Consider the following 13,754-nt stretch of genomic DNA (forward strand, 5'->3'; position numbering starts at 1 on the left):
AAGTAAATGGCTGCCAGAGTTTCACAGCTGCATCTTCTATTATCTTTCTTAGGAAAACCAAAATTGTTCAGTTTTGAATCAGAGACTCCAAAGGAGAAATGGCAGATGCAGGAATTAGTTAAGGATGGTCTTTCCTTTGAGCAAATAATCAGGAAATGAATGTTGTGTTGCTGGCTGCACTGAATTTAAAAAGAGCTATGAACTTGGGGATGAGCCATATGAGTTTCCTTTCAAGTTCCCATAGCACTTCATGAACTAGTTGATTTAATCTCATATCTAGCCAAATTCAAGCTCACCTCAGTGCTAAACTAATGTCTTCCTGCAATTCTAGATAGACACAATGCTGATGACTTCCTGTATCAAAACTGTGCAGGCTTAATGTTTCCCAATGCTATTGCAACTGATCCCATGTCAGGTGTGGTTATAAAAAGGCAATAATAATCCAGAAGTTTTTAAAAAGAAAAACTTCCTGTTAGCCTTGTCATCCTGTTAGCCATATGTAAATAGATCTCCATTATTTGTCTACTACCAAAAAAAAAAAAAAAAAAAAAAAAGGCTAGAAATCTGTGAGACAAAATACAACTTGAAACTAGCTGTATATTTCTTGATTCTTCAAGCTATAACGCATCCCAGAAGTTTAGATAGGTTTGCAATAATATAATATTTTTTGTGTCCGCCTAATGATGTTTTAATTCCGATTAATCTTGTTAAAAAGAAATCAGCACCACGGACAGAGCTGATTAAAATGAATCAGATCTATTTGCCTATCACAGGAGCCATTCTGTCCCTTTTCAGAAATGCAAATGGGAAAGTTTCTAAAGTTTTGTCCAAAACCCACAGTTTATATCATTTATAATTTTACTTCACGTCTGTGCTCTCAGAAAATCCAGAAAGCTTTTCTGCCAGAAAAGCTGGACTTGTTGTTTTATATTCTTATGAAGTGGTCACCACTGTTCTGTAACCCAAGAAGTTCAGATAATTTGAGGGAAGTTATCATGGACAAACAACTCAGAAAATTCCTGAGGGAGATTGTCAGAAACAGATCGGCTCTTGGGTTTTAGTTGTGCAATCTCATCAACACACCAAACATCTTGTATCAGTACAGAATAGGCTGCCGTAAATGCCCGTCTGTCTCAAATGAAAGAGCCAGAGTAATTGAAATAATAACGCTTGCTGTTTTGCAACATTTTTGCCCAGAGGTGTCAAAACCTCTGTACTCAATACATATGAAGTGGAACTGAGACCTAGACACGCTAAGTGATTTGTCCAGCCTCAAGAAATACAACACTGGAAGAACCAAGTTCACTGTCCTGGCGCCTGGTCCATGCTGTCTCTGAGAACAAGAAGGATGCATCGTTAGCTGTTGGATTATTTTTAACTAATTCTCTTACAATAAATGGAATGGATAGACTTAGCAACAGCACAAATACTGCTAAGCCCACTAAAACAAGAGCACAACAAAATGCCCAGAGCTCAATAGTATAAGATGGAGATGACTTCAGCAGTTCACGCATTTCTGAATGAAGTAGCTGACCCTTCTGGAACCTTAAAAAGCCATACCCTGATCACAGGCTTTTTAAAAAAAAGTCACTCAAAAAGTTACAATATCAATGCTACTGCAATTTCGCAAATTGTTCAACACTTCTTCTCACAGAAGCCTTGAGAGCAATGACAGAGGTTCTGCAGAAGGAGAAGTTACTGAAAAAATGCATTGAAGTATTCTGGGAGAGAGATAACATAAAGAAATGAAATATTTTGGGTCAATTCAAAAAATGAAATGTTTCTGTTTGGTAAAATAGATGCACACATACAAAAAGAGATTCTGTTTTTCCATTAAAAGCTTTTAGAAAATGAAAATTATTGAAGAAAAAATCTTTTTTTGAAAAAAAATTGTTTTTCTGAAAATTTCCATCTGCTATCTTTCTGCTAAAAAATACTGATTTGTTGTTTGGAATTGTCTGAAGTATGTGCTTTGACACTTTTGATATAAAACTACTGTTCTGACATACATGAATTGAAATGTTTCATGTTGGCAATGGTTCATGGAATTGCCTTCCATGTTGCCTTCCTGTTTGACAAATAGGGCCTCCCACATTGCACATCATCATAACAAACAATAGATACATATCTCTAATTACTCAGTAATATCAGGAAGCTGACTAAGGATTACTGTGAGTTGTACTTCATTCCTTCCAAGAAGGAGAATGTGGGAGCAAAATGCAGCTGAATTACAATGTCATTGAAGCACCAATGCCAGGAAAAATGAGCCCCATTTGGTGGAGAAGTATCCTAAAACATAATGGTTGGATTCTCTTCTGCAGCCTGAAATTCTTCTGTATGCTCCATCCTGGCCTCAAATTAAATATTTTGTTTTGATGTTCTTAGGTTTTGGCTCAAAAATTTTGGTTCTCAAGTGGTTTTTTGGTTCTCATGATTCTGGTTTTTATACTACATGCTCTGGGGAAAACCTTGGTTTGTTCACAATTTCTGATGAAATATTGCAGTCTCTATTTTAGCCAGCTGTCAGAGGTGTTTAACAGCACATGCAAAGAAAGACGAGAGATCCTAACTCTATTTTAAATAGTCTAATACTGATGTATTAAGACATTTTTTTAGCAGGGAATAGACATAGGGAAATTGTAAGTATTTTAACTCAGTATAACTCACTATTAACTCAGGATAAGGATTTTAACTATTAGAGCTTTTTTTTCTATAACACTATACTAGCATTCTCAAGTGCCTTTGCAAGCTCCAGCCTTGATAACTTTTCCACTTAAAAAACACCATGTCTCACAATACAGAAATGTAACTTACTGAGCAAATCATACGCTCTTTATAATGCTAAATCACATTCTTTCTCCCAGAAAGGAGATGCTTATCATTACCTGAATCCTGATGGTCAGCATCTCTGGCTGCCCCCACAAAATCTATTTATCTACTAAATAGTTTTTTTTCTCTTTTTGATGATATCTTCAGAGTGATATTAACAATATTGAAGGAGATTTTTCCTGCTCACTATATTTGTGAATTAACCATCTCAAAACATAATGAAGATCTGGGCAGTTTCTTTGTCTGGTATGTTTGTTTATTAGGGATGGTCCTTACAGATATGATAAAATGCCCAAGTTAAATGGTTAACCTCTGTAATTAAACATTCTTCCTTCATAACGGATGTGCCTGTGATGGCTGAGAGTTGAATCTGGCAGTCCTGTTTTTCCGTACTGGATGCATGATACATAAAACACCCATAGATTAGAATGTATGATTTCTGGCAGAGAGGGCTGAATTGTTGTTGTTATCTCCTGAGGATTTCCTGTTACATACTGAATTTTTGAGAGATGTATGGCTTAATTTGCAACTTCTTCCTTCCACAGGGAAGATTTTACTTTTGTCACTTTCCCAGTAGAAACCCTCTTTGAGTCCTGTAAGGCCTTCTTGTTCTGAAAGCTTTTATAATCATGGATTTAGTTGCCTATAAGTAATGATGCTCCTTAATTTCATATAATAATAGAGCACTGCTTGTTTCCTGACTGACACCACGTCTTTTTGCTCCTACTCCATGAAGCTAGTTTCTAACCTACGTTCTCATTTCAAATGTATTTCTGGAGCTATATCCCACCTACCTCAGGCCTACTACACTTTCTAACTTCCAACCACACACGGTCCCACTCACATTTAATTCTCTTCAGTTTTTCTTTCTTGATGCTTTATTTATAGAAGTCTTTTTTTTTGTCTGTTTCCATAAACCTGCTTCAGTCCACTTCAAACTTTTCCTTTCTTCCTTTCTAACAGAACTTTGTTATTCGGAATTTAATAAAGCTCTTAAAACAAGACTCCTTTGTTCTTTGTGGAAAAGGTGTAAATGGTTTTCTGTCAGCTGTAGAGCATTCATTTCTGCAATCTCCTTTATATCCTTTTTTTTTGGAAGGCAACCCTATACTCTGTCTGTAATAAAATATATTCAACCTAAGCAGGTAATCCTAATTTAAGCAATTCCCTCTAAAAACATATTTAACTCTTTTTCTTCCACTCTCCTTCACCCGTTCTGAGCATGCTTGGATCCTTACAACATTAGCACAGAGATCTGAATTCTCACGTTCCCTGGCTAAAGGTCATGATCATCTGAGCTGCGGGGGCAATGATTATTTAGCTGCTGCACAGAAGTGCCACCCAAAGGGGAAAGCAATGTGCATTTATTACTGGGGAAGATATATTACCACTATAATTAATTCTCAGAGTCACGCTCTGCAAGGGAAATACTGCCTACTGTTTATGGAGATGATTGTAGAAATTGTGACTGAGCCCACAAATACAGCCAATACTTTCATGGGGTCTGAGGTTCTACCCATAAGAAATCTAGGATTTCTTCTCAACTATGAGAGAAATGATCTCATGAGTCATAGCCTATTTATCATATTAATGCTGATGGATAGCTCAAACCTGAGTGCTGAGGCCATGCTCAGTAATACAGGTGGAAAATTCACAAAGTCAGAAGTGGGTGGAACAGATGACCTTGTCATCTCCTGTCTCTTCTGTGCCTTCTGGGGGGCTAAATGGTATTTTGACGGGAATCGCTTTGCCTCCCTGGAGCTACGAGACTGAATCATTTGAAATATGTACTTAGGGCTGTTTACATTACAGAATGGCTGTTTTATTTCCAATAAGGGAAAGAAGGGCCTCAGTGTGCTCTTCAGCTAAGGACTGCAACAATGATTTTGTTGTGAAGCTCTGTTGGTGCTGAAGATGCCTAGGGAGAAGGCTTCTCAGAATGAGGGCTGGGAGGCTACCAAACTGCCGCCCTGCAGTCCTGACCCAGTGGACCTGATACACCTGCTCCAGTTTCCAGAAAAATATATGCACCTTCATGTGGAGCAGCTGAGGAGATCTGCTGGGTTCCCTCTCCCTCGTAAACAATAAATCCCTTAGCTCCCAAACCCTGCTTCAGCCTTTCCTCTCAAAGGCAAATGTCGCCTCTACATAATTTCATGCAGCAGAGAGAAGCAGGAAGACATTCCTGCTTTCCCTTCCCTTCCTGCCCCTCACCTTCATTTCTCACAGATTTATTTCATAAATAAGTATACATTTGGCATAAGTCTTAAAGGCAAGGAAATATCTGTTATAACATACCACTGACAACTTCAGGCTACTCTGTTAACTCATGCACATTGTAAACACTGTACATATTTAATCTGCAGCTCTAAATGACTCTTTGAATATTTTGTGGAGTTGCTCATTCAGATTTTTTATGACTCTGGGAGGTGGCTAATCTCTCTATTGCTGTCAATAGAATCATGCTGTTGGGCACAATTGAAATGCTTCATATCTTGGCACACCCTTCATTTTAAGGTTTGCATTTAGATGTCATCTTTAAGCAAATTTAATCTCATTTAAGTTGTTTATGCAGCAGGTATATCATTACCCTGTATAACTGTGAAAACTGTATGATAAATTTAGTTAGTCCTTTAAACTCTCATCTGACTTCTGCTCACTGAACTGTCTGTACAAGGAATATTTCCAGCTTCTAAGCAGCCTCAAGGAATTACTGCTGTGTTTTGAAATAACCTGCCAGGTAGCTATTTATTCCTTGTCCCCTAATGGGGAATTTCCCTCTTTAAAACTGAATTTAGAATAAATTTATGTTGGAAAGGGCATCTGGAGGTCATCTGGTCCATGCCTTTACTCAGAACAGGGTCAGCTTTGAAGGCAAGCCCCGTGTACTGGTTCAAGGGGTAGAGAAAAGAGCTGATACCTTGAGAATCCTAAGGGTTATAAACTAGAGCTTTAGTCTATTGGAAAAAAAGAAAGATTCAGTTTGGGGGGTATTACTGTGTTTCTTCTTCTCTGAACAGTTTTCAGAAAGGAAAAATGAGCTATGTTTTTGTATTAAATAAAAGTTTAAACAAAATTACATGCTGGCTGCCACAGTCCAATTACTTTTTTCTATTTCTGAGAGATCCCAAATGTAGTTCTCAAAATCAGTACAATACTATTCTGGCAAATACAATTTTAATCAAGTTTTAGAAATCAGAATTCCATAAACCTCATTCTCTGTATGGAGGGAACCAGGTGTTGGGTAGATTGAGGCAGATAGTTGTTACAAAAATACTTTAAAAGATGATTTCTAAATGATCCTAAAACAATTGTAATAGCTTATTTTGTATCATATTTCCCCTAACAGGGAACTGTGTATATGTACATAGACTTCCAGTATTTGTTTAGGAAGACTTTTCTTCTGCTGAGTGGTAAAGCTATCATATAAATAACTTGATCATCCCAACCCGTTGTTGACATAAAACCTTCTACTAAATTATATCTAGTGTCATCATGTGTTCCCTGTGCAAACAGAGAGACTTCATGTCTGTAACTGTTGACTGTAAAGCTAGTTGATGCCTTCTTAGATAAAAGGTTCTTGACTGTTTCTTAATACAACAATATTGAAATGGCCTGAATACTGTCAAAACCTTTGAGCCTAGTGTTTTCCTATTGTATAGGTGACCTGGGGGCAAAGGGGCAGCTGACAGGCAACATAGAGCACAGGAACTTAACCAAAGTTTCACCTGAATCTGTCCCCAATTTGCTGTTGTTTATCTCCACCTTTTCCATTTTCCCCATTCCCCAAAGTGGTACTGGTGGAGGCTGCTGTGATAGTTCCAGGCAACATTAATATGTCAAAGAAATTTGAGTTGCTTTTACACCCACAAAAAAGGAAAACAGTAATATTTCACAAAACTTTAAAAATACACTTAAATCTTAGAGAAAGCATTGGGATCAGTCGCATTTTCTCTGATTATTTTAGAGATTAGCTTCTAAGCCTGTTGAATGGTCTGTGGTAATCTTTTACAAGGTATTTCATAAGCAAACAACCCCATAGGCTATACTGCAACCTTACACTGGGTTGCAGTTTTGGAGAGAGCTCCATGGAACACACATAGCATTCGGTTTTCCCAATATAGTGCACAGACTTAGACCCAAAGAGACTCAGATTTAATCCTGGATTTCTCATCAACCCTCTGAAACATGATCTACCTCTGAAGTTGTTCCCAAGCCACCTCTCTCCAATTAAGGAGAGCTGGATTGTAAAATGCCACATCCTGTACCCATTTGGCTTGGCAGTTTTAACGAGCCATTGTGGTAGAAACAAGGTAATGCCCTCAAGCCACCAAAGACTAATCTGTTTTTCCTTTTTTTCCCCCTCAAGTTATTCCACTAGCAAACTCATACCATCATTTGCACAAATCTACTTGCTCATTGAAGGGTTTCTACAGACAATTTTTCTGACGGTTTTATGTCTCACATAACTCTAGTTAGCTCTGCTCTGACAGCTGTAGAATGATGTTCTCCCCTCCCCCAAGATGAATACCCTTTTCCAAGAGAGATTCAATTACTAATAGATCTGAACTTTCTCTCTCAATGGAATGAAAAGGTGGAGTTGTAGGTAGGCTGAATGCTGAGCCGTGACCTCCTCTTTAATACCCTCTTCTCCAAGTGGGTATATATGGTCTGGACTGGAAAGAAAAAAAATAACTTCTTATAGTTGCATCCTTTTGATGCTGCTTTTTAGAGATGTTTGGAGACATCACATAAATAGTCTCATTTTCTTCCTCCTCCAGGCTGTGTCCAGTGGTTATCCTTTGAGATATACAAATGTTGGGAGGAGATGTTAATGTTCTTCTCAGACATTTCACTAATTCTCATTAAACAGAAGGGAAAGCATCATGATGGTTTCTAGGGACGGTCCCTAGAAATAGTGAATAATCATTCCCTATTCACTTTCTTCATGATTTTGGAGTCACAATTTTAGATACTCATGATACTTACTCCCCTTTAATATCGTTCTTCCACCCAAACTACCTTCATTTCATAAGGAGACAGCTGCTTACACATTAGAAAAGCAGAAGGTAATTACATATCAGCATTCATTATTTTCAGAGTTTTGTCTTATCAAAAATCTATATGCTTTGGGAAGAAAGTCACATGATTGAGTGACACTAACCTGTGGGAGCTCAACTTGAGATTTTCTCGGATAAGGACTGAGAAGACACTAAAGAGCTCAGATTTGATTAACAGTCAGTGAAATAACACAGGATTTCTTCCAGTAGCAGCTGCTGCTTTTATTTTCTTCTGTACTTCACCCAGTTCCACTCCTCAAATTTTAGAAAGATGCCAAAATACTGTATTGCAAATATAGTAAGGCATAAATATTTCACTCAACATTCTGTTTGAGGAAAGGCTAGAATTGCAATGGAATTACTTGCAACCAGAAAAATTTAAAGAAAATTTTGCCATAGCCACACTGACACTGACATATTTTGAGGTTAACATTGGTCTAAGCTGTTCTTTTCTGAAAGAATTGTCTGGTGACAAACACCTCCACAACAGTGACTCATGCACAGCAGAGCTAAACTCATGCTCAGTACAAGAAAAGAAAGGCTGGGAAATGATTTTTGCTTTGAACAGCTTCATGGCTTGTCTATGGGGTGAAAATTCTCAAGACAGAACTGGATTCATGTGTCACAGAAAAGACAATGTTTACAAAAATGTTTGCACAAAATGCTACCTGGACTTCAAGGAAACTATGATGCCAGTGTTTCTGTTAAATGTGAAATACTAACCTAATGACCAGATCCATTTGAGGTACTTTCTTTCTTCAATGACTAAAACATAAAAGCAAGAAGGCATTTCAGGAAGATAGATTTACTTTAAATATTATTCTAGTACTATCAGATTCCATACTGAAATGTGATTTCCTCAAAAAACAGAGCAAAAGTGATCTTGCATTTAATGTAATATGAGAGAACAAATCTAGATGGATTGTCAACAGGTAAAAAACATCAGGAAGAAATAGCAGCAATTGGTGGGGTTTTTTAAGAAAAAGCCATAGCATTTCATCCCTAGCAGGATGAAACCAGAAAGGCCAAGTAAAAGGTATACTGGCCATCTATCTGTATGTTGAAAAAACAAGGGAAAAATTCTTACTGAAAGGACAATTTGTATGGAACATATTAGAAAAACTATCTGCTAGGAGTTCAGAAGAGACAGAATACTTGGCTGGGAGTGTATTGGAATTAACCACAGGTTACTGACCAGTTATCCCGCTCTTTAAGTGGAAAAAAATCAGAAGATTTGAGCTGATACCAGCACTGTCCTTGCTACCAGTCCCAACTCAAAGAAGTCATGCCAAGAAGTGTACTATTTAAAGTAGCATGCTTCTTGTGTCAGGAGCCCCTTCAGCTTCCTTACTCACCATTTTCTTCCTTATTTCTATTATTTTCTTTTCTAGGAGAATGTTTCCAGCCATGAGAGTGAAAATTACAGGCTTGGATCCCCACCAGCAATATTACATTGCCATGGACATTGTGCCTGTGGATAACAAGAGATACAGGTAAGTTTTTTAGGTGCAGAACTAGGAACATTAAGATGTCTCACTGTCAATGAAATCCTAGAAAAAGCACGTACCATTATATACCATTGTAAAGATAGACTGGGGGAAACTGGAGAAATCCCCAACAGGAGAAAATTGAAATAGCTTCCCTGGCAGCAACAGAACTCTGTTGTTTTACACAATTAATTGATTCGACTGTAAGAACTGTAAGTCACAAAAGATAGGCTTAAATACTGCCTTAGTGAATCTCCACCACTGAACTGAAAGACAGGAAGAAAAGATTTCTGTGGTATTAATGGTTCTCTGGATCTTAAAATACTATCCGGCCAAAGGTGACTTATTAGACTCATTAGAAGACCCTTGAGAGCAAGATATTTTCCCCAAATAGCCTTGAGTGTACCACATTTCAAGGATTCAAGAGCTCGCCATCCACTTCCGATGCTAAATATTAGATTTTCATCTCAGACCATGCAGGCTGTTTCTCAGGAACATCCTTTTCCTGGAAAGCAGGAATGTAGTACCTGATACTCAACTACTTGGTTTACCCCTTTTGAGTATGGTTCTGACATTAAAATTGAAAATTAGTATGTTGTCTGATACTTTGTTTCTATCCTTATTAGCTCATGTAGTCACATAAAACAGATAGCACTGAAAGGAATGGATTCTTTTTAAAATTTATTTGAAAATACAGGAAATGAGTCACCAGCTTTAGGTAAGGACTGAAATTCTTTAACAGAGCTAAGTAGAGACTGGAAAGGCAATGCAAGAGCAGGACTCACAGGTTTCAGCCAGGATCTTTCATGACATGACTGAGGCTGAAGGAGTTACAAGAGAGAAAGAAAACAAGTGTCTAGGCAGAGCTATGGTGGAGAAATTTATGGCATATATAGGATGGCCAGCTTGGGAATGCAAAAGATCACTTACAATTTTTCCCTCTAATTCTAAAATTTGCAATATTAAGTGGATTTTCCTATTTTGCAACTTTTCAAACCAGAATTTCTGTTTTTTCAATGATTCTGGTAGTAGACTTTGGATTTTACCATTTCTGGTGAGTGCACGTGTTTGGTACAATCTGGCATGGCAGCCAATGTAGTGTTCCAGAAATTACCGAGTACTTGGTAATATTTTCAGAGCTTTGTTTACCAGCATTTCCTAGCCTCTTACTCCAGTTCAGAAAGAGTTAAAGAGTTGAGAAGACACATGTGGCAGAGTTTTACAGGGAAAATAACCGCAAAGGTGGTTTTAATAAGGAACCAAGCCTGAGCAAGTGTCTCGGATGTAATCTGGCTTTCATTTAAAAGGTAGGAGGTTGCAATAAAGCATGTCCCCCCTTGACTGAAAATGAGAGCTCGGGGTGTGTGTGTGGTAGAGTAGCTGGGGAAGGGGAGCCCTGGAGAAGTTCCTCTGGTAGAGGAGTGACAACTTTTCCTTACTCTTTCCTCTTTCTCTTTCAGGTATGTGTATCACAGCTCCAAGTGGATGGTGGCTGGCAATGCTGACTCCCCAGTGCCCCCGAGGGTTTACATCCACCCTGACTCGTTGGCTTCTGGAGACACCTGGATGAGGCAGGTGGTCAGTTTTGACAAGCTCAAACTGACCAACAACGAGCTTGATGATCAAGGCCATGTAAGTTAGAGGCTAATCCTAGCCATGCTCATGTCAGACCTGGAGGATGTTGCTTTTGCTCTGATGCTTCCCTGTCCAGCCAGGCACATGTGCCACTAGCCTCTCTCCAGAGAGTATTAGAGCTTCCTTCCCTACTTCAATGTTTTTGCTCAAGATGTTACCTGGTCCTGTAAAGCAATAAAGCCCTTTTCTCCCTTAAGGGGGAATTCCCCTTTGACATGGCACATGTGTGAGGAAAGAGCTTGCTCTCACACAGACTTGTAAGATAAGAGTAAGTTCCCATAAGCCATTACCTCATCCCTGCTTTCTTGTAGTATCTTTGGGTGTAGCACAAAAATTTTTTGGGAAAAAAAAGAATCCTTTTCCTTCTTTTTTTTCTCTTCAGATAATATTACACTCAATGCATAAGTACCAGCCCCGTGTTCATGTCATCCGCAAGGACTTCAGCAGTGACCTTTCTCCAACAAAACCAGTTCCTTCAGGTGATGGGGTGAAAACCTTCAACTTCCCAGAGACTGTCTTCACCACAGTGACAGCCTACCAAAATCAACAGGTAAAATTGCATGCTGGGTGCCTTCAAGCTTCTTTTATGTCTGATATTTATAAAAAAAAAAAAAAAAAATCTGTGTTCTGTGTGTTTGAGAGTTGTTAACTTCTCTCAGAAACATAGCTCAAGGAGTATGTGTACTTCACAGGCATACTGTGTTTTTCTGCACAAAAAGAAAATACTCACTCTGAAGCAGTGTATAGACATGAAGTATCTACCATAAAATCATCTTGGAGATAAGATGCCTGTAAAGTAGCTAGATTAAATCCACCACAGGCAGAGGTATTGTGTTTACTTTGCCTAGCTGCCTTGTGGTAGAAACTGCAGTGTCCTGTTTCCATTGACATTTTACAGCAGTATAACTAATGCAAGTTTTTTTATCTAACAGAGAAAACATTTTTTTTCAAAAGTGAATATTTTTTATCTTAGAAAACAGAAATGGAATCAGTTTGCTGACAAAAGAAGCCCTGAACATAAAAAGTAATCCATGTCTTGTACATTAACTACTGTTCTCATGCATATATCACATTTATTCAGATCCTGCAGGTCCAGTGTTACTATTAATACCAGATACTATAGGGGAAGAGATGTTGCCACAGCGTTTGATTATAGAATTCCCTGTCTATCTCTATCTACCCAAAGAATCTGTAAGAAGAAATTAATTGCTAGGGAAAAAAGGAAAAAGTAAGAACGGAAGCATTGAGACACTAGCAAAAAATGAAGTTTCAGAAAGGACTGCAACATAAATTATATGCATTTGCTTCTCCTATTGTGGCCTGTGAAAGACAATATTCTGGTTCTCAAAGGAGAAGCTTCATTGCTTCTGCAGGCCATGTTCACTGCACGCATCAGAAGCTCCTTATATCCACCCATACCTCTGCAGTCTCCTTGAGCACCACTCATCTCCTAGCTGCTTCTACTTCAAGGATTCCTGGTAACCTTCACACCATCTCTGTCACACTTTTTGGCTCAGTGTGCTCCCTTTCTCTTGTGAGCTTACACATGCTCTCAGTTATTCTCAGGTGAAACATGCTGTGCATGTTCCATTCCCCTTCCCTCCCTTTCTCCTCCTTACTGGGGAGTTTTGTGTTGGCATCAGAAGCGCTGTGTAAGGTAATTTTATCCCAGCCATGTGAAACAGAATCCCAGCTGGTGAAATTTTATGCTGTGTTAGTAATGTGGTGTCGAATTATAGAGCATAAGGAACTGTCACAAGCAAGAATGATGGCATAAACCAGCTTGAAAGATGAAACCTGATAGACATTGTTGTCAATTGTTGTCACAGAAAAATATATTATATCATTTTCTGCCATAAATTTTTGAGGATTTTTGAACTACAAATGGTGAGGTCAACACATTTCCATGACAGCAGCTGAGCTTGCAGAGTTATCTCATGAACTAACTGGAGTATCACTGTATTCAGTATTATTGGGTTGAGTGACAGTACCATGTCAAGACAGCCCAGAACAGATTGTCATGTTTAGTCACTGATTGTTTTAGTATTTTTATATCACAACAACAAAATATGTGAATCCTTATAGAAAATAAGGAGCTTTTTCCTATTTGTGAAGACCATACACTCTTGCTGTGGTCTCTCATCATCTAAAAATTGTTGAGAAACAAAAGGGAGGCAAAATAGAAAAACAGAGGACTGGAAAAAGTTCAAAATTCATGTGATTTCTCCTCTTTCTTCTGTATCTACCCTTCCCTTTACATGAATTATTATTTTTCTGGTTATCCTAGAATCTCTCCTCAAATCTCTCCTTCAGCTCCTCTTTTTTTTTTTTTTTTTTTTTTTTTTTTTTTTTAAGATTCCCACTTACAAGGTGGTGTGTGCACACATCTCTGTATGTCAACCAAAAATGTTAGAACACACCTTTAAACAATTTCCTTTGGAACTGCAGGCCCCTGTACAGTGAATGCAAGTTACTAGAAATAGGCTTGCTTTTCTTAGTTAACTTCCACAGACTTTTTAGAGGACTCTGGCATGTTCACTGAGCATAGATGGAAAGCTTCTGGACTACTTAGATGATAAGTATCTAGAGAGATGTACTGATGGATGCTGGGAATAGTATAATGGGCAGAGGAACAAGAGGGAAAAAAGCTTAGTCCTTTACCTGTTTAAGTAAACTTGAGGCTGCAGGTTGTCTTTTAAACCTGCTTTTGAAAATTCAGTGTTCAAATCCAGGTCAGGCAAGC

At 38.2% G+C, this 13,754-nt stretch overlaps 1 protein-coding gene across 1 annotated transcript in view; it reads left to right on the forward strand.

The window, feature by feature from the left end:
- Positions 1 to 13,754, forward strand: part of TBX15 (T-box transcription factor 15) — a 103,511-nt gene that overhangs the window by 61,295 nt on the left and 28,462 nt on the right. Inside the window, exons 3-5 of the mRNA XM_062571491.1 lie at positions 9,281 to 9,382; positions 10,837 to 11,008; positions 11,394 to 11,561. Coding sequence (XP_062427475.1) covers positions 9,281 to 9,382; positions 10,837 to 11,008; positions 11,394 to 11,561 — 442 coding nt within the window. The remainder of the gene's footprint in view (positions 1 to 9,280; positions 9,383 to 10,836; positions 11,009 to 11,393; positions 11,562 to 13,754) is intronic.

Source organism: Rhea pennata, chromosome 1 (assembly GCF_028389875.1).
Source record: "Rhea pennata isolate bPtePen1 chromosome 1, bPtePen1.pri, whole genome shotgun sequence".
In the NCBI taxonomy this organism is placed as follows: Eukaryota; Metazoa; Chordata; class Aves; order Rheiformes; family Rheidae; genus Rhea; species Rhea pennata.